The 20,528-nt window shown below is 36.2% G+C and overlaps 1 protein-coding gene across 2 annotated transcripts; it reads right to left on the bottom strand.

Moving 5' to 3' along the window:
• Nucleotides 1-1,899: 1,899 nt before the first annotated feature.
• Nucleotides 1,900-18,977, bottom strand: LOC129238475 (casein kinase I). 2 transcript variants are annotated; one of them, XM_054873503.1, is made up of 4 exons: nucleotides 18,815-18,977; nucleotides 14,010-14,123; nucleotides 10,625-11,399; nucleotides 1,900-2,282 (listed from the first exon to the last, which is right to left on the bottom strand). In XM_054873503.1, exons 2-4 carry the CDS (start codon nucleotides 14,086-14,088, stop codon nucleotides 2,105-2,107), a joined length of 1,032 nt encoding a protein of 343 aa, XP_054729478.1. In that variant the 5' UTR covers nucleotides 14,089-14,123; nucleotides 18,815-18,977; the 3' UTR covers nucleotides 1,900-2,104. The 2 variants fall into 2 exon arrangements, with proteins under 2 accessions (XP_054729478.1, XP_054729477.1); XM_054873502.1 differs by having other exon boundaries at nucleotides 18,768-18,977.
• Between the last annotated feature and the right edge of the window lie 1,551 nt (nucleotides 18,978-20,528).

Below are 20,528 nucleotides of genomic sequence, written 5' to 3' on the forward strand. Positions count from 1 at the left end.
AAATTAATGGTAACACACTGGTTTGCTTTATTTTCTGCACTTAACCGCTTTTACTATTCGATTACCCGCCCCCACGCTTAGCTTAAGACTGAATACACTACGCGTATTCACCTCCGCTTACATACATACATGTGCTTAATTCATGATTTTGTTCTTTATCTCATTCACGAACATTCGCGTTTTATAACAATGTTTGAAATTCAATGAATCAGTTTTAACTTATTTTTTTACTATATATACTAACTATATACTTAGTCTTGCATAAATACTGTGAAAAATTTTACAATGCATGCGGCGAAAACAAATTCGCAACAAAAGTTCCGTCATGTTTGCTTTTGTTTGTACACATTGTCTACTCATAAATATATTCAGTTTCGTGGCAAATTTCGCTTGCTAACAATGGAGTGAGGAGCTAAGGAAAATCGCGTTGCAGTGATTGCATTACATAAGTGTGGAACAAGTGCAAGAGAGATTTACGAATTGCCGAAAACCTTAATTTTCGAGAATGTTTGTTGACGCACGATCAATCATTTTTCACAAATGTTTGAGTGACAGACAAAAAAAGAAGGCGCGTCCTCTCGTGGTTCGAACTTGTGCGGCCATAAAAGCAGTTCAGAAATTCCTTTAGAAAGCAGAACATCATGTCCAGGGAAATTAATGTATCGACCAGATCCATGTTAAGACATATTAGGTAGAGATGATCTCCACATGAAAGCCTTCTGTCGCTCAACTTGTCATCTTTTGACCAGACGCCTGAATAAAATTAGACTCGACAAATGCAAGCAGCTTCTTCAGTGGCACAAGGTCAACGACCATGAACATATTCTTTTCACAGATGAGAAAAGTTTCCGTATTGAATCGATGCTGAAACTTCAGAAAAAAAGTTGTTTCAAGGGTTCGGCGTGGCCAACACCCAGCCACCGTAATGGTTTGGTGGAGAGTGTCTAGTGTATAGGAATTACATCTCTTCATTTCTGCGAAAAAGGAGTTAAGACCGGGTTAAAAGCGTGCTAGGGGATGTCTTAGAAGGCGTGGTGAAGCAGTTGAGCAGCACTCTCTTCAATGGAGACCGTTGGATCTTCCAGCAAGATTCCGCTCCAGCCCTAAGGCAAAAACCAACCAGTGGCTAAAAAACAATATTCCTGGGTTCATAGCTGCAAAAGATGGCCGTCTGGAAGTCCAGATCTGAATACATTGGACTACAGTTTGTGGTCAGAATTGGAGAGCATGGCCTGTCGAAGACCTTAAATTTGGAGAGTGTCGAACAATCTTTGGTTACAGAAATTTGGAGAGTCTCAAATAATCTTTGGTTCGAACACCATGGAAACCGTGCGAGTTGCAATAACTGAATGGCCTAATCATTTCGAATGAAAATTAATTTTTTTGTGTTTTTAATATTTCCATGATTAAATAAAACTAACTTCATTAAAAAAGTATTATAATTTCATATCTATAACGGACTTTACTTGTAACAGAACTTATGGCAGGAGTAGGTATTTATGTTCAATATTAATTAAAATTTGTATTAACATCTGCGTGTAATACAATAAAAAATTGCATGAAATAAAATTACCTGTTTCCCGTTTTTTATGCTCACTGCATGTCCGTTTTAGGAATATTGTTAAGGATGGTGGTTCCAGTCGTACAACAAAATAATTTGCTTTTTTTGTTGAAAATTCATTTACAGCTCATAACGTATCGAACGATTAAATAATTGTAAAAAGTTGTAAGCTCGGGTCGCACTCTAAAATTAAACTCAGGGAGATTTAAAGATTGTAAAAATGCGATACACAGTGGTCTAAGGATCATCAATTTAATTTCACCGATTTTCAAACACGAAATCTTATTTCGTATAACATTAAATTTTTTTTATCGAGCGTGAATTACCACAACTTAAGCTATTGTATTGTTTTCAATTTCCTTTTGCAGGTTTAAAACAATTAGTCTTTATTGGCGTAATTCAAATTGTGTACAGTAGTTATTGTAAATTATATATCAATATCCCTCGGATGTGCAAAATGTATTTGCATTATTTACTACAATCAAATTCCAGTTGTATTCCTAGAAAATACGCGTATGATTTCACGAGTTATTACAATTGGTTTTAATCAGATATCATCGGTTTTCCACCCTGTTTATCTTTTTCCTTTTCACGTTCGTTGCGTGACTCAGCTTGTCCTAGCATTATTGCTGGATTTGGTTGCCCTTGATGTGTTTTTTGTTTCAACATAGTCCAATCGTAGACATAATCATAATGGTGGTTCAATGTTCTAAATAGGATTCTGTAACCGAAAACAAAAATTAAACAATATAAATATAACTAGCCATATGCACGAAAATGTTAAGATGGTTTAATAGCTTATAAAGTATACATATATTCATGACTGTCTGCCGAACCTAAAAAAAAAAACATGTTTAGATTATCAAATAAAACTGTGATGCGTTTTTTCTTGACGATTAATTAAATTTTCGCATAATTTAGAAACGATGTCGAGAAGCGAATTTTAACTACACGACGAGGATATAAATTCAAGCTATTATATCAAGATTTTAAATTAAGGATATATAAATAACAGAGTTGGCATGAATTATTATCACTTTTAACGCTCCGGCCGGACTTCTAAGTAGAAAGCTCATTTTTAACTTAAAATATCGAAGCACTGTTCGTACTTATGGCTTGAATAAACCGATTCATAAGTTAGTTCGTTATACGGGATTAATCAATACAAATAGGTGTCAACTCAACCAAAGGGTTATGAAAATATTACTTAGGATTAATCTAATAATTAAATTTGTAATGCAATTTTTTTAATCTTATACTTTTTAAACTTTATTACATTACTATTAGAATTTGCGAGAACGAATAAGTACGAGGTGTGTTCAAAAAATAAGGTGCATTTTTTCTCAAATAATATTTATTTATTCATCAATTTCTATTTAATCTCCTTCAAAGTAGCTCTCACACTGATACAGTTTTTATCTCCTCAATCATCGCAGGACACCGTCCTTTCATGGGAAAAAGTAACAGGGGACCAAATTTGGCGAATACGAAGGCTGAGGCATCATAAGAGTGTCGCTTTTGGCCAAAAAATCTCTCACAAGCAAAGATAAGTGAGCAGGTGCATTATCATGATGCGAAAGCCACGATTTTTTTTTCTAAAATTCCGGACTTTTTTTCGTGTTGTTTCATATTGCTTTACGCAAACGGAGCATAACTTCAAGGTAATACTCCTTATTTACCGTACGACCTTGTGATAAGAATTCCTAATGCACTACGCCATGGCAATCGAAGAAAATATTTAGTAAAACCTTGTTATTTTATCGAACTTGGCGTCCTTTTTTTGGGCTTGGGCCAGGACTCTTCTGTTGGGATGATTGGGATTTGGTTTCGATGTCAAAACCATATACCCATGATTCGTCACCAGTTATGACCCTTTTAAACAAATCTGGATTATCGTTGACGTCATTCAACAATTCCTGAGCAATGTTCATACGTCGTTGTTTTTGGTCAAAATTCAGCAATTTTGGAACGAACTTCGCCGCCACACGCTTCATGCCCAAAATTTCAGAAAAGATTGCATGGCATGAGCCAACCGATATGCCGACATCCTCAGCAACTTCTCTAATTCTGATTCGACGATTTTCCGTAACAATTTTCTTCACATTCTCAACATTTTCATCGGTTGTTGATGTGCTGGGGCGACCGGAGCGAGCGTCGTCATTCACATCTTTTCGAACTTCTGTGAAAAGCTTGTGGCACTTGTAAACATTTCTGTGACCCAGAGTACTTTCAAGTGTTTTTGAGCAATTCATTCCATTTTTTACACAAAATTTTATGCAACTTCTTTGATCCATTTTTTTCGATAGCAGAAAATCGCCGAACACGCAAAACACTTGTCTTATTTATGCCTCAAACAAACTACACATGCTTTATTGCTAAAACGGTGAACATATCTTCAAAACGAGTGTACCAACATAGAAAAAGGCGAAAGTACGTAGCTTCGAAAAATCACCTCATTTTTTGAACACTCCTCGTATATCGCGTAACAAATTTTTGTTCTTTCGAATCTATTGGTGCGTGAGAACACAAATTTTTGACATTTTTGTTTAGTGTAACTAAAAAACTTGTTGAACTAGGAAAAGCTTACACCCAATCTGCGTTCGTAAAACGTGACAATTTATATCAAGTAAATGATAAAATTGCTGAATTTGGAATAAGAATGACACACAATGACAGCTTAAACGAATTAAAATATTGTTATTTTAAGTAGATTTCCACGAGGGAGCCACTCTTTGAGCACCGAACCCATGGGTTGTCCTTATACACTTCGGACAAATTCTTTCACCGAGAACTAGCCAACTTTTCAGACAACGATCCCAAGCATCGAAACCGAAGTTGTGTCGAGTGGAAACATGAAGATGGGATCGAATTGTTGAATTGGTATTCACTCATAAACACACATCCTAACATTTCTAAGGCTTTTGCGTGTTGCGCCGATAAGAGCCTTACCGTGGAGGATGGTTGTGGTGGCGGTTGGCAATGCCAGCCTATCAGGGGATGTAGCAGCCGTTGAGATATCGTCAAGATATCTGCATGGAATTGCTCCTGTGACGTAAGAGGGGGGATGATAAACAGTTCACTAGACAGCGCTAGTTTACTGGGGCGGCAGCCCTTGGTCGGAAAAAATCCGAGTTTCCGGTAACGTAGAACCGGCTGCCATAGGATTGAGAGTTATCTGCCTGGAGTTATATAAGCTTTGAACCCCGTACGTTATGCTTAGCATTAAAGTCGCTACCCATTAATAAACGGTTTTTGTAGCTGGTAATTAGTTGTTCATATTGATCACGTTTATATTGATGTCGGGAAGGGCTATATACGGCAGTTAACGATATTTTGTTCTCCGCATCGATGGTAATGGTAGTTGCTTGGAACTTGTAGTTGAATACATATGTGTGTTTCTTTATAGTGTTTTATAGTATCTTTTATAATAAAACGCGCTACCTCTTCGCGCGGAATTGTTCGGGTGGATTATTCCACACAATCATAGTTTTTCATTCGAATATACTTGTATGTTAGATTTGTAAATAGAGTTTCTGATATATACATCGAGTTCTTCTGTATTTTTGTATTGTATTGTATTTTAAAAGACCTCATTCCATAACATAATTTTATAAAACTTAGCCGTATTTACTTGGCGTGGTACAAAGCTTTTTCGAGGTTTTGCATTCTTTTTTTTCAAGAAACCTGTTTCGCCAATAGTTTTTCGAGCTACGCGTTATTCAAGTTGGCTATTCGTTCGTTACTGAGTTTTTTTTTTTTTTGGTTTTCTATGGTTTTGTTCGTGGTTTTATATTGAGACTTGCTTTTTTTGTTTGTATTTTTTGCAGCTCCTTAGCAACACTACGTCCTCTATAGATAGCAGGGTGAGCTTCGCCACAGTTACAGCATCGCGCTTGCTGTTTTCCAGATTTTTTACAGTTAACAAACTTGTGACTTCTCGCGCATTTGATACATTTTGGCGGTGATGCACAACAGTTCTGGGTATGGCCGAAAGATTGGCATGTTTTGCATAGGGCGATAAGCTTAGACTGTTTAACAGCCTTAATAGAGACTATGGCATCTAGTATACAAGTTTTTGATGTTTGTACATTTGATGCAACAATGTAAGCATAAACATATTTAATGATTCTTTCGTTTTTCATTTCAATTTGTTCACAGCGCTTATGCTTTTAAATGGCTGTTTTTTCAGATCTGAAATTATAGATTGGGGATCACATGTGAAGGGTTTTCCAATAACAGGTGTTATTTTGATTTGATTTTTGATTATTAACGATTTTTATGGCCTTGTGACTTTTTTCTTTGGGGCCACGTGAAAGAGAAGGTCTACGCCAAACGCCCACGATCGATTTAAGACCTTAAAGATGGAATTCCTGAGCCTATCGAGAACATAGGGCACCCACTTTGCAATTCAGTTATGGAAAATTTCATGAAAAGGATATTGTCCTGTAAGCGTGGTCGTGGTGGTCATTTGCCTGATGTTTTTCCACTATTAACGGCATACCTTCCTCTTTATAATGAGATAAACATCCGATTATTTATATTAAAAAATAGCATTTGAATATCAAAATAACACCACTCATTGGATAACCCTTTATGATGCAATTTTTTCGCAATTACTTGGATTGGCCTAATTTGCTTTTGTTTTCGTACGTAATCCAAAATAAATGTTTATTTGTTAAAGCTTTCGTTAATTGTCTGTAGTCGTCGATATGGTTTTATAAATATTATTATATAAATATATTATTATTTGTAGTGCTAAATAGTTATTGATAATCGCATTTTCCTGAAATCATCATGGGAGGTGGTCGCGGTATTATTTTGTTGCATTTGTTTTTGTTTTTTTTTTTTGAGTTTCATTAGCGGTTGATTTCTGCAATGATACCGGAGATTAGTTGGTCTTTCTTTTCTTGTTGGGTTTCATCCGTTTTATAAGTGGTTTGCTTTTCTTGTTAGATGTTTATTTTGTTAAAGCTTTCCTTAATTGTCTGTAGTCGTCGATATGGTTTTATAAATATTATTACACAGGTCGACACTGAAAATGATTCAAGCATCGGACCCGGCCTATCGTATAGATTTTTCATCGCTGAATACGAATCTGACCTTAAAAAGTTTCCATCACGTCAAGATTTTGAAAAAAATTAGTTCAAAAAGTCAAAAAAACGTGTTTTTGACCATTTTTGACCAAATGTAGTGTATGAACCTGAGGTGATGGAAGCTTCTACCTAGCCTTAAACTGAAGCCTGAACCTTCAGTTATAAGATCCAAATCGAAAATACCCTGAACCAATTGTAAATTTTGATGTAGCACAATTTTTTTAACTGCTCGCGCACGATTTTCATAGGTGCAGCCATACAGGCTAGTTAGCCTTATCATAGTGGTGCGCTGTCTTGTACCTTTTACCTATCATGTTTTTAGTTATTGGGTTTGCTTAGCACGATTCGGAATTATTAGATATATATGTTATCAGAACTGCACTTTACATATCTTTTGTGATAAAAAGTTCATTTTTAATTGAGACTTCAACATAAATTGGTCAATCAATATCTTCGAAGTTTCTTTATCATCAGTTTTTTTCAGGACTACATCTCAATTTCTTAATATTAGAATCTGACCTTTACCTACAAATTTACAAATTGTGGATTCAAAAAATTCAAACAAAGAAGGAAGAAATTCCTTTCTAAGGAATAACAAAAAATTACCACAAATGCGAGAATATTAATAAACAAAAAAAAGCAAAAAGGAAAAAAAAACAAACAAAAAAAATTTTTTTAAATAAAAAAGAACAAAAAAAAACAAAAGTAGAGTGTAAAATACTGACAGCCTCCTCGTGGCACATTCTGGGGTCGTGAATTTAATAAATTTATTATGCACTAAAATATTGGTTCACCAGCTAATGTCAGATTATAAAACTTTATTACTACTGTCAAAAATTAGTCTAATATAACTATATAAATTCATCTTTCAATAGTTGTTCGTGAAGTAAAAAGTAATTTAGATCACCATATTGGTTTTGCCTTTTTAAATTATGATGTCATATTTGTCTTCAGCGCATCATAAAACCAAACATTGAAAGAAATTTTTAGCTGACCCAGCTAACCGTATAGCTGAATTGCGATTAGCTTGAAATTAAGGTGTAACAGTTAGAAATATGTGTCTTTGGTAGAAATATAGCTAATAGCTAGAAATATTTCTAACTGTAACAACTAAATTTCTAGACAAACGAAATTCTACATACAATTTTTGCCTTTCCTTTAATTCTAAGACAAGCTGCAAAATCAAATTTTTATTTGATTTTATTAAATTTTTATTTTCGCCATCTTGAATCCGACACTTTCAATTTTGAAATTACAACTTCCGAATCGTGCTAAGCAAACCCAATAACTAAAAACATGATAGGTAAAAGGTACAAGTCAGCGCACCACTATGATAAGGCTAACTAGCCTGTATGGCTGCACCTATGAAAATCGTGCGCGAGCAGTTAAAAAAATTGTGCTAAATCAAAATTTACAATTGATTCAGGGTATTTTCGATTTGGATCTTATAACTGAAGGTTCAGGCTTCAGTTTAAGGCTAGGTAGAAGCTTCCAACACCTCAGGTTCATCCACTACATTTGGTCAAAAATGGTCAAAAACACGTTTTTTTTTGACTTTTTGAACTAATTTTTTTCAAAATCTTGACGTGATGGAAACTTTTTAAGGTCAGATTCGTATTCAGCGATGAAAAATCTATAAGATAGGCCGGGTCCGATGCTTGAATCAGAAAAATAATCATTTTTTGTCGACCAGTGTTATAGGTATAAATATATTATTATTTGTAGGCCTAATTTGCTTTTGTTTTAGTACGTAATCCAAAATAAATGTTTATTTGTTAAAGCTTTCGTTAATTGTTTGTAGTCGTCGATATCGTTTAAAAATATTATTATATAAATATATTATTATTTGTAGTGCTAAATAGTTCTTGATAATCGCATTTTCCTGAAATCATCATTGGAGGTGATCGCGGAATTATTTTGTTGCATTGGTATTTGTTTTTTTTTTTTTTTGAGTTTCATTAGCGGTTGATTTTTACAATGATTCCGGAGATTAGTTGGTCTTTTTTTTCTTGTTGGGTTTCATCCGTTTTATAAGTGGCTTGCTTTTCTTGTTAGATGTAGTTGTGGGTGTTTGCTTTAGTTTTGAGTGTTCTGATTTAAGAAGAACTATTTTCTCTCTTTAACATTGTCCTTGACACCATTTTAGGTCAGGCTCTTGCTAATCAGAGAGGCATCACATGGGGTCTTCGTGGATCCTTAAACGACCTCGATTACGCCGACGATATTTGCACCCTTGCGCACAACTACGACGACATGGCACGAAAACTCAAATCGATATCGACACTGGCATCGAAAGTGGGACTCAACATCAATGTATCTAAAACCAAGGCCATGCGCATAAATGCAAACAACACGCGCCCATTCCTACTAAACTCAACACCTTTAGAGGAAGTTCAAAGTTTCTGCTACCTAGGATGCATTATCTCAACCTCTGGCGGCTGTGCGGAAGACATCGAAAACAGAATAAATAAGTCGGTGCAAGCATTCGGTCAATTGAAAAACATCTGGAGCTCCTCATTCTTGTCGCGTGGCACCAAACTAAAAATATTTAATTCCAACGTCATATCCGTTTTACTATACGGATGTGAAACATGGAATGCTGCGCCACGGCTAATACAACGCATGCAATCTTTTACAAATCGATGCCTTAAGCGTATACTAAAGAAAAGGTGGCCAGAAACTATATCCAACGACAGACTGTGGGAGCTAACGAACCATACGCTCATCAAAACAAATATTCTGAAAAGAAAGTGGAACTGGATCGGCCATACGCTCAGAAAACCCGCACAAGATATCACGAGGCAAGCCATTGAATGGAACCCACAGGGATCACGCAGAAGGGGACGCCCAGCGCATACTTGGAGAAGACAGCTAGAGAAGGAGATAACATTAAGTGAAATGAACTGGAATGAAATTAAAAGAATGCCATTGGACAGGGACAGATTTAAGAGTTTTGTTGTAGCCCTATGCTTCACTATGGAGTAAAAGGAATAAATATATATATATATTTTTTCCCATGGCTTCTAGTTTTTAGCTTGTATATTTATAAAACTTTCATAATAAATTGATTTCATTAAGTGTATTTCTGAATCTTTGGCTAGGTGGCGACCTCCAGGAGGAGGCGTGCGGAAATTTTCCATCGTTTTCCAGTATTTGTGGCATAAAGGCTGCTGTTTGGTCTTTGCAATACAGTTATCTAACCGGGGCGATGAGGTGATATTTTCTGCGTTCACTTTTCTTCCTTCAGTTCATCATACAACAAAAGAATTTTTATATTCAGAAAAGTCAAATTTTTCTCACAATTTACGATTTGTATTTTTGCAAAAATGGACGAGTTTTTAAATGTTTTCACAATTTTTGGTTGCGTTAAGTTTGCGAATTTCTCGTTCACTGTCATAAATATTTTAAATAAAATTATTTTAAGGGGACGCTCGGTTTGTACGAACTATTAAGTAACGCTCGTAAAAACTCTCAATTATCCATACATATAATATTTAAAATTAAACTATTTCATAGAAGCCCTACAATTCTCTAATACAGACTGAATTCCGGCCATATTCGTTTTCGGCAAAAAAATGCCGAACTGTGGTCAAACATTTATCAATTTTGTTTTTGTTCAAAGTATTTTTAAAATAAATTGATGTGAAATATCTATCTGCTCCTTTATCGAGTGTGGCTAGTGAGCAATTTTTTAGAACTTGAGGTCAGTTCTATACGAATTGACGGTCCCAACTATGGGTTTTAAATAATTTTATACATGTAAAAATAAGCTTTTTTGGGCTATTTTTACAAACATAAAGTAAAGTCTTTACTATTATATACAATGAAAGTATTACTGTATCTAAAAAAACAATCTCGTGTGCATCGTTAAAGTCACTAGGGAAGAGTTTAAATAAAGATGTATTTTCCACAAGGAAGGCACACGTGCCTTCAAAATTATTCAAAATAATGTGTGTTTTATAATGTTCACCTGAAAAGCTGCCGGAGATACATGTAATCTGGTTGTTCCTCGAATCGCAAGCTGCGGCAATAATTAAGATACATTGAGAACTCGGCTGGAAATCCTTTGCAAAGTGTTTCAATTGGTGTAGACATTTTCTTTTCAGAAATTTTTTCATATTTTTGTTGTTTATTATTTGCTTTCATGCCCTGCCAAGGTAGAACTCCGCGGTTAAAATACATCATAACATAGCCCAGTGATTCCATATCATCTCTTCTAGACTGCTCGATACCCAAATGCGCATTTATCGAAGCATATCGTGCTGTTCCTGTTAAATTTTTATCCTCACGATATGTTATGTGAACGCGGGTAACGGGATCACGATATTTTTTAGCTAAACCAAAATCAATCAAAAAAAGTTTATTGCAATGGCGGCCGATGCCCATTAGAAAGTTATCGGGTTTAATATCCCTGTGAATAAAGCACTTTAAATGGATATATTCAAGGCGTCCAATCATTTGATCCACCAGCATTAGCACCGTTTTAATAGTAAAATGCCGCGTACAAAAATTAAACAAATCTTCTAGAGAAGGTCCAAGAAGATCCATAACCAAAGTATTAAAATTTTTTTCTTTGCCATGATATCGAATTCTAGGGATACCAACTCCACCAGTTAGAATTCGATAGAGTTTTGCTTCATATAAAAGTTGTGGATGCCGTGCGTTTGCGCTTTCCATTTTCACGGCGACTTCTTCACCACTTTGTATACTCATTCCCAGATAAATATCTCCAAACGATCCACTACCTAGAATAGTCAAATAGAAAAATTGATCTTTTAATAATCAATATTTGATAATTTAAAAATGTATCGCTGACAACAAAAATATATTGAATTAAATCAATATTAGTATACAATGAGTTTGGCACAAAATTAAAAACAAAAAAAAAAAAAAAAGGTTTGGTCATGCAACTCCACCTCCAATACTGCACCGTTAGTTTTATTCAATCAGTTTTGTAACGTATTTTTAAGTTTTTGGCCGCTAGTGGGCAAAGCGAGTTGTACTGAAGTTCCTTTAGGACTGAAGTATGCAGAAGCCTGTTTTTTTTTTGTCTTTTATTAACAAACAATTTATTTATTGAATCTGCTTAAAAATGAAGCCTAACAATAAGTTTTAAAATTGTAAGTCTAGACTATTAAGCAATTAACTCAAATCTGGTAGATCTCTTTATCGTAAGCGAGATTGTTTTATTGCGTTGCATTAAGCGTTTGCCAATAGATTTGCATGATTTTCAAATTGTGTTCAATATTTTGCTCTGCTGCTCACATTTCAGCTTTAACCATAGATCTTTGCTGATCTCTATGTAAAGCGTTTTACAGTACTTTTTTTTTTTAATAAAACACAAACGGTTTGACTTTTTTAACTAATTTTTTTTTTTATTATCGAGTTTGAACATATACATTTAAGTATCATGACCACCGCGTGCACGTTTTACGAAGTCCAATCGTTGAACCCAATTTTCGACCACTCTTTTGCATAAATCGCCCGAAATTCCAGCAATTTCGCGTTCAATATTGGCTCTGTAGACCAATGACTTCACATAACCCCAAAGAAAATAGTCTAGAGGCGTCAAATAACACGAGCGCGGCGACCATTCGACCGGTCCATTTCTGGAAATAATGCGCTCATCGAACTTACTCTTCAACAAATCAATTGTAGCGTGTGCTGTGTGGCTTGTGGCCCCATCCTGTTGAAACCACATGTCGTCTAAGTCCATACCATTCAATTGGGGCCAAAAATAATCGTTTATCATGTCGCGGTATCGATTTCCATTCACAGTAACGTGGCGATCGTTCTCGTCAACGAAAAAATATGGGCCAATTACGCTGCCGGCATGTAAACCGCACCAAACAGTGATTTTTTCGGGATGCATTGGTTTTTCGGCAATCACTCTTGGATTATCATTCGCCCAAATGCGGCAATTATGCTTATTGACGAATCCACTGAGGTGAAAATGTGCCTCATCACTGAAGAGGATTTTCTTCACGAAGTGCGCGATATGCATTTTGATTTGAACGCCCGTTTTCATAATAAGCCTGAGTAACTTTAACGCGTTGCTCAAGTGAGTAGCGTTCAATGATGAAATGTATACTAATAAAGTTTACAAATGACAAGCGAAAAATAAAAAATATTGCGTCTTTCGCCCTCCCTATCGGGAAAAAGTTGAAGCGCACCTATTGAAAAACGCTTTATATTTGGGTTGCGCTTTTCTGATTTCATTGGTAATTCGAGTAACTTATTCTATTGCCCCGTGGTTTTCTCGAAAACCAAATTGGTGTAGTGCTATTATAAACGGTCTTTCAAAAATTACGCCTAGATATAAGTAATAAATAATTCTTAAACCTTTTTATGTCATCTTTGACATTTGTTAGGTAGACAGATTTACAATTTTACACGATAAAACAACGCGTTAAAATTATTAAAACTAATTTAAATAGATCTGAGGGAATTGCTAATGCAATATTTGGCAACTATAATCATAACCCGGCGATTTCTTTGTATCTAGCTGTGGTACTGTACTCTGCATTTTCGAGTTGGATGCCCGGAGAAGCATGTACGATTCGGTAGCAATATAAGAGATGTCTGGTCATTTATTGAACAATTTGGTTGAAAAAAAAGTGTTTTACAAAGCCCAGTTACCATTTCTATCTCCAATTTGCATATTTCTTTCTACAGGTGCGTAGAAATTATTTTATGCTTTCCAAAATGAATATCTTGGTGTAGTATCTTTAACACATCTTTCTTTACGTTGTGGTGTTTCGCCTCTTTGACCACCTTTTCCAATTTTCTTTCAAAAGGCTTTTTTAAATTTTTAGTAAATATGTAATTCCAAATACCAATGCGTAGAAATACAATTTTAATAAACCTGTTTCGTTTCTTGGACACTATTTCGCTAATAAAATCAACCTTTTAATTACAAAAAAAATACAAAAAAAAAAAAAAAAAAACGAAATTAGAAAATTAGTGGCGATCACGGTTGTACCAAGAAGGAGAGCACACTACACTCGAAAGTTGTGGATGAGAGAGAAGGTATGCTACTCCGGTGAGCTTCGGGGAACCATGAGGTTCCCTTTTGAGTACCAAAGGGAAGCACCGGCACATTGCGTGAAGTCAAAGCCGTGGAACCTGTTGGCAAGAGCAGCATGGGGCCACGTAACGTGACTAGTGACGAAATATACCGCAACTAAACAAAGTTAGTTTGCTGAGGCGGCAGTACTTTGTCGGGCAATCCTCACCCCTCCGCTAGTCCTTACGAACCTTACGTAGAACCAGCAGTCATAGGAATGCAGCAATGTTATGAGAACTGCAGGTGCTCTACAAAGATGAAAGATCGTAAAACATGTTGCGATACTTACCTATTTTTCGAATTATTCTGTATTTCCCGCCAACAATTATTTCTGAGCGATTATCTTTCATGAGTCGTAACTTCTCCATACTGATAGAAAATTGTATTTGGCAAATATCCAATACTAGAAGAAAATAAGAGAGTAATTATATTTATGCGTATTCGTACAGTGAGTAAAATATTCGGTAACAACTATCAGTAAACTTTCAAAAAATAAGGTATATCACTATATTGTAAATAATTTGATCGTTACGCTTTGTATGATCAAAATTCGTTAAGTCGGTGAATCTTTTCTTTGGTTTTATCATGAATAAATGTATGCCATGAATAAATAAAAAAAGTGACTACTTTGACAATTTAATTCCTCAATAATTTATTTTAGTTGGATCTTCGAGTACGCAGCACCGATGCCCCGCGTCCAAGTATAGAAATATGGGATTAACCCTTGCGACCCGACATTCGCACAGCAATCCTGGTATAAAATTGTTTATCGAAGTTGGTTAATTAGGTGATGTATAATTAAAAATTATTAAAAATCTGAGATGCAATAACAGGGTGGCGCGGTGAGTGGTGGTACCACTCGGGATGTTATGTGGTACAAATAAGTACCAGCCGTCCTGTAAAACACACTTTAGAAATAAGAAATAATATACACAAAAATTTTTATTTTGTTTTATTTTTATTTTTTTAATTGTTATATTATTCCAGAAAATTTTAGTGAAAAATATCTTTATACATAAAACTCACGTATGGTAAGGTGCGAAGCACTTTTTGCAAAGCGGTACTTGGCACTCTTTACATATTGTCTTAGTGCGAGTCTGAATTTTTTGAGAACTGCAATTGGTACAACGACGTCGTGTAGTACCTTCAACAGGAAGGTGTATTGTCTTGCATTTGGCAATTTGTGGCTGTAGTTTAAAAGCCGTCCTGGATCAATGCCTTAACTACCATAAAGTAACTAAAAAGGATTTGAATGGTATCTTTTTCCGGTTGAGGTCGTTATAAATAAAGCCCAGACATCTGATCAGCCAAGTCGACTCCTCCCATGATATCCCTATAAAATTTGACTTGGACATTGCATTCGAATTTTTTCAGCTGTTTAACGTTTTTGTAACATTAGTGACATAACGTTCCTGACAATTACTCAATACCAATACTTCTTTCTTCTGGAACATAAACAAGCTAAACCCAGCGACGCTCTTTGCAACTAGTGACGAAAATAAAACGACGATTTGTACGAATAGTACAGCAAAAACACTAGTCAAGACAACAATGCAATGCATTACGACAGGTTGCAACGCATCTATGCCTAAAATAGATAAGAACAAAAAAAGAAATTCTGTATACTGGTGGACACATGAGATCGCAGAACTTATAGATATGTGCATCCATAAGCGTAGAAAGTATACTAGAGCCAGAAGATTGGGCCCGGCGATAACGGAATCCGAAGAGTGCTAAGCAAAATAGTGCTGAGAGGGAAGAACTCGAGTATGAAGCAACGGAACCTGTCCCATTCACAGAAGAAGAGCTTATGGATGCTGCAAAAGCAGTGAAATGCAATAAAGCGCCAGGACCTGATGGCATAGTTGCAGAAATATTGAAACTATTGGCAATCGAACGCCCTTTTTTGCTGCTAAACATGTACAACGCATACCTAAAAGAAGGAATTTTTCCAGAAATATGGTAAAAACAAAAACTAGTACTAATCAGTAAGGGAAAGGGAGACCAACATTAGCGTCCGCTTTTAGACCGTTATGTATGCTGGATAGCGCAGGAAAACTCTTTGAGAAACTGATAAAGCACAGGCTTAGCGAAGCCGTAGAGAACAATGGCGGCCTCTCTGGCAGGCAGCATGGTTTTAGAAGTGGCAGATCTACCTTAGGAGCCATCCAAGATGTAATAGCTAGCGTAGAACATTTCCAGGTAGGCAATCGATACTCCAAACGCTTAGTATTACTAGCCACACTGGATATTAGAAATGCTTTCAACAGTTTAAGTTGGGACGACGTAATTGAAGCCTTAAAGGTAAAATTCAAGATCCCGAATAATTTATTGAAGGTTATTCGTAGCTATCTTATTAATCGCGTGCTCTTATACGAAACGCGAGAAGGGTGCAAGACTAAACAAATAACAGCAGGTGCGGCCCAAGGATCAATTCTCCTACCTGAACTATGGAATATAAGCTACGATGAAATCCTTCGAATAGAGATGCCTGAGGATGCGCATTTAGTGGGATACGCAGATGACATTGCAGCTGTAATAATCGCCCGAAACACTGACGAAGCCAAAAGGAAGTTAAATCAGGTGATGATCCAAGTTCTGACATGGCTAGAGGACCATGGATGAAAGCTGGCTACAGAGAAAACAGAGCTAATCCTTCTACCGAACAGACGTATCCCGTTAGAAGTAGACATACAAGTACTCGATGCCACTTTATCGACAAAAAGAGTGGTCAAGTACCTAGGGGGGCAATTAGACACAAGGCTAACTTACTGGGCGCAACCAATGCTGCCTCAAGAGCTGCCAAAGTAAGCGGCATGTTAAGTAAGCTCATGGCAAACCTTGGAGGTCCAACGCAGAACAAGTGAAAACTTTTAATGGACACGACGAACTCGATTCTCTTATACGGATGCGAAATATGGGCAGATTCGCTAAGGGTGCAATGCCGGCGGAAAACTCTGGAATCTGTGCAACACACCTGTGCTCTTAGAGTGGCTTCGTCATACAGAACAGTATCTGAAGCAGCGGTGTTAGTTGTCAGCGGAACTATCCCTATAGATATCCTAGCACAAGAGCGCAACCGGCGATGGGAGGCAAAAAACACAGGAGTCCCAGTACCACGCTTCTCCGATATTAGAGTTCAAACGCTCACACTTGGGCAGGCAAGATGGAACTCTGAACGGTATGGTAGATGGACAGCGAGACTAATACGCGATCTAAAAAAGTGGGTAGAAAGAAAGCACGGTGAGGTTAACTATTACCTCACACAGTTTTTGTCCGGACATGGATCCTTTCGCAAGTATTTGTGGCGAATGGGTAAAGTTGGCTCACTTTACCAAACTGAATATATGGAGATACTGAGTATGATGATGCGGAGCACACCATCTTTAAATGCGAGAGGTGGAACGTAGAGAGACAGGTCTGCAACGTGCTATTGGTGTATTTACACCTGAAGAAATTATCAAGAAAATGATCATAGGCGAAGAGAAATGGAACGCCGTTGCAAATTTTGTGGAGCATATTATCCGAAAAAAGAAGCGCGAAATGGAAAGTTATGCTGAAAAGCATTGATCATAGGTTTCTCAAAACAGGCGGCCCTGGACGTAGGGTGAGTAAGTAAGTGTCCTTCTTAGGACGCCGTCTTGGCCCTCTACCTCGTAGCAATGCGGAAGCAGTCCCGGGTGGAGGGAAAAATCCAAGAGAAGAGGAGAGATATTTTTAGTGGAATCATCACACACGTAGTAGCGACGGTTACTATATGGTGCGAAGGCATTTTTAACCCAACCTCACCGCCGAAAAAAAAAAAATAAATAAAAATATACTTCTTTGGTGTCGTTTTCAGTTCAGCACAGGGTCGATTCAAGACCTTAAAGATGGAATTTGTGAGGATATCGAGGACATAGAGCTGTCTCTTTGCAATTCAGTTATGGAAAAGTTCAAGAAAAGGGTATTGTCCTGTAAGCGTGGTTGTGGTGGTCATTTGCCTGATGTTATTTTCCACTATTAACAGCATACCTTCCCCTTTATAATGATATAAACATCCGATCATTTATATTAAAAAATTGCGTTTTTTTAATATAAAAATAATACCGCTTATTAGATAACCCTATATATATTATAGGGTTCTTAACTATAATGAAGTTCCCGAATGCACTTTAAAGCAAATAATTAACAAACTATTACTTCCGGAATAGTTGGGGGTTATAAAGATTGTTCCTGAACCACTCCCTAAAATCTCCACCAAGTTTCTTTAAATAAGACATTCTAGTTTGATTAAAATGTCCCGTGTTACATTATAGCAATTCCCAGCCATTTATTCGTTAGATGTTGCGATCTAAAATGATTTACGAATTTTCTTTAAAAAGTTTAATGGTGTTATATAGTTAAAAATTCCAAACCAAAAAAAAGCAAAATTCGAAAACTAAAACACTTTTCTTCATGTTACTTTTTCAACTACCCACAAGAACGAGGACTTATTATGAAAAATGTCTATGAGTTTGTTCGTGGGGCTTTTAGCTTAAGTAACTCGGCATTGTCTTTGCAGAAATGGTGTTTTTACATAATTTTTAAACGGCTCCCCTGCGGCCTGTGCATGGGTTAGTAGTGAAATTTGGGAATTTCCTTAAAATTTGTCCTTTTGTTGTTGCTGCAGTTTATGTACTAAAATTTGTTCTCTTTCTAATGGGTGGTGCTCTATGTTTTATGTCCAAAAACTATAAGTATCCGCAGCTGAAAGTGGGTATATTTAGATAGAGGAGTCCAATTTTCCCACGGTACCACTTTTACCACAAATTTGGTTGTTCGAAATCTCCGCTGAAAATTGTATTGCATTCTTTAATTTCTTGAAGAACATATTTGTGTCATCATATTATATACATTCCCATGCTAGTCTTTAATTATTCCATAATAAATCGAATATAAATCATTTCGCTGTAAAACTTATTGCAGTCAAGCTTAATAACAACTTGAAGTATTAACCTTGCACTTTATTTTGGTTGAATTGCAATATAACTAAGTACGTACATATATAAGTGTTAAGAAAACAAACCTTATACTGCCAATCTTTCTTGGATGGCAGATTCCTAGGTTTCTTACCACACAAACAATGCTTTGGCGAGAATATCCTACTCCAAATGTGTATTCTAAAATTATAACACTACCAATTGTACAAATTTCAACACTTCCAAGATATGCATATATCGCACAAAGATTCGGAATACGGAATTTTCTATAACCACATACAAATGAAAAATTGTTCATTGGGGTTGCCAGGGTCTTACAAAGAAAACCAAAATATTTATTGAGTGATGGCAATTATAGCACATGTAATAATACGTAGTCCGTACTCGTTTAAAATAAAAATATATGAAGTACAGAGCTGCGCAAACAGCCAGGATTTTGCACAACCAGATATATTGCTATTGTGCGATAAGTTATGATGTCAAATTAAATGTATTCCACACCACAGGATATATTGGCTTAGAGATTATTTTACTAAAATTAACACCACCCCTATTCAGTGAACAACAGGTTTTCAGTAATTCAACATTCGCTTTCGACATGTCGTGCAAAATTAATTGTCATAATTATTGACTGACAGGGTGACTTGGTGATAAACAAAACGTATTAATTTAATGGCAATATTTCAACATGTATTAGCATTTCTTAACTCACATTTTCAAAGAGAAAGTGGTCAAGTTTATATGATATTTAATGAATCGCTAAAATAATATTTTTTTTTAAATAATATTCCCGTCTTTAATAAGGAACTTGCAGCTCGCGTTCCTAAGTTATTGCATTCGTGGACTTGAACTAACTAAGGAATATTCGTCTCGACTATCAGTCATAGCACAGAAACCCAAGTAAACACTTTAGATTTTGAAAACATCCTGCATCAGCCAAGAGCTCGCGTAGCATATATCTTGCGGGTGTTTGAGATCTGCAACCCGAATCTTCTGATGAGTAATTGGATGAATTCTTGCACTTTTAGCCAGGTGATAGGGAGAGTCAGCATCGAATCCTTGGCGCTGTATGTTCAGTCTCCTCACTCATTTGCAATATAGGTGAGGAACCAACTTTTGTTGCTAGAGAACTAAACGAAATATATCAAAATATACTACTAGCCAAACATGCATATTTTCTCCGCCTTAATAGATTGCTGTAGCATAGGTATATTGAGTTTAATCTTTTAGACTCCCTACCTGTTTCAATATTTCGAAGAAATATTAGGAATACCAATTGGGTATTGTACAGAACTACCTTTATGGAATCATTTGAAAAGTTTAGATATAAACACCAACCTCAATCAAGCAGTAGAAAAGCTCACTAGTAGCTACAACAAAGCAAGGCAGACCCTGGTCTGGTAGACGATTGGAACGGCATAAAAATAGCCTCAGATTTTATAAAAGTGTTGCTAGCAAAATGTAGTTCGTGACGAAATTTTTGTAACTCAGTTGATGGGTATACGGAAGTTTCTAAGCTTAAGAAATATTTTTTAACTCTAAGCGATCTAAAGCAGATCGCTCTTAATAAGCAGTGGCTCTAATTAGCGGTTTGTTCCCAATATGCTAACAAGTTGTCACAAAGTCAAAGCTCCATCCTTTGATGGCGCTATACCATTCCCGATACTTAAGCTCCAGTATGAAACAACGGCAAAAACAAATCATTGGAGTACTGCAGACAAAGTTGCTGCATTTGTTGTCTCGCCTAAGGGTTCCGTCGTCAAATTCCTGTAAGCAGTTCCAAAAATCTAGAGGAGTAGCTACGATAGTCCGATGGCAGCGATAGAGAGACGCTACAGAAATGATCA

This window comes from Anastrepha obliqua, chromosome 2, assembly GCF_027943255.1.
Source record: "Anastrepha obliqua isolate idAnaObli1 chromosome 2, idAnaObli1_1.0, whole genome shotgun sequence".
Lineage (NCBI taxonomy): Eukaryota > Metazoa > Arthropoda > Insecta > Diptera > Tephritidae > Anastrepha > Anastrepha obliqua.

Coding starts and splice junctions, on each gene's coding strand:
- LOC129238475 (XM_054873503.1), bottom strand. CDS start 14,088: ATGGAGAAGTTACGACTCATGAAAGATAATCGCTCAGAAATAATTGTT. Junction 11,400..14,009: donor CAGAATAATTCGAAAAATAG/GTAAGTATCGCA, acceptor TGACTATTCTAG/GTAGTGGATCGTTTGGAGAT. Junction 2,283..10,624: donor TATCTCCGGCAGCTTTTCAG/GTGAACATTATA, acceptor TTTCGGTTACAG/AATCCTATTTAGAACATTGA.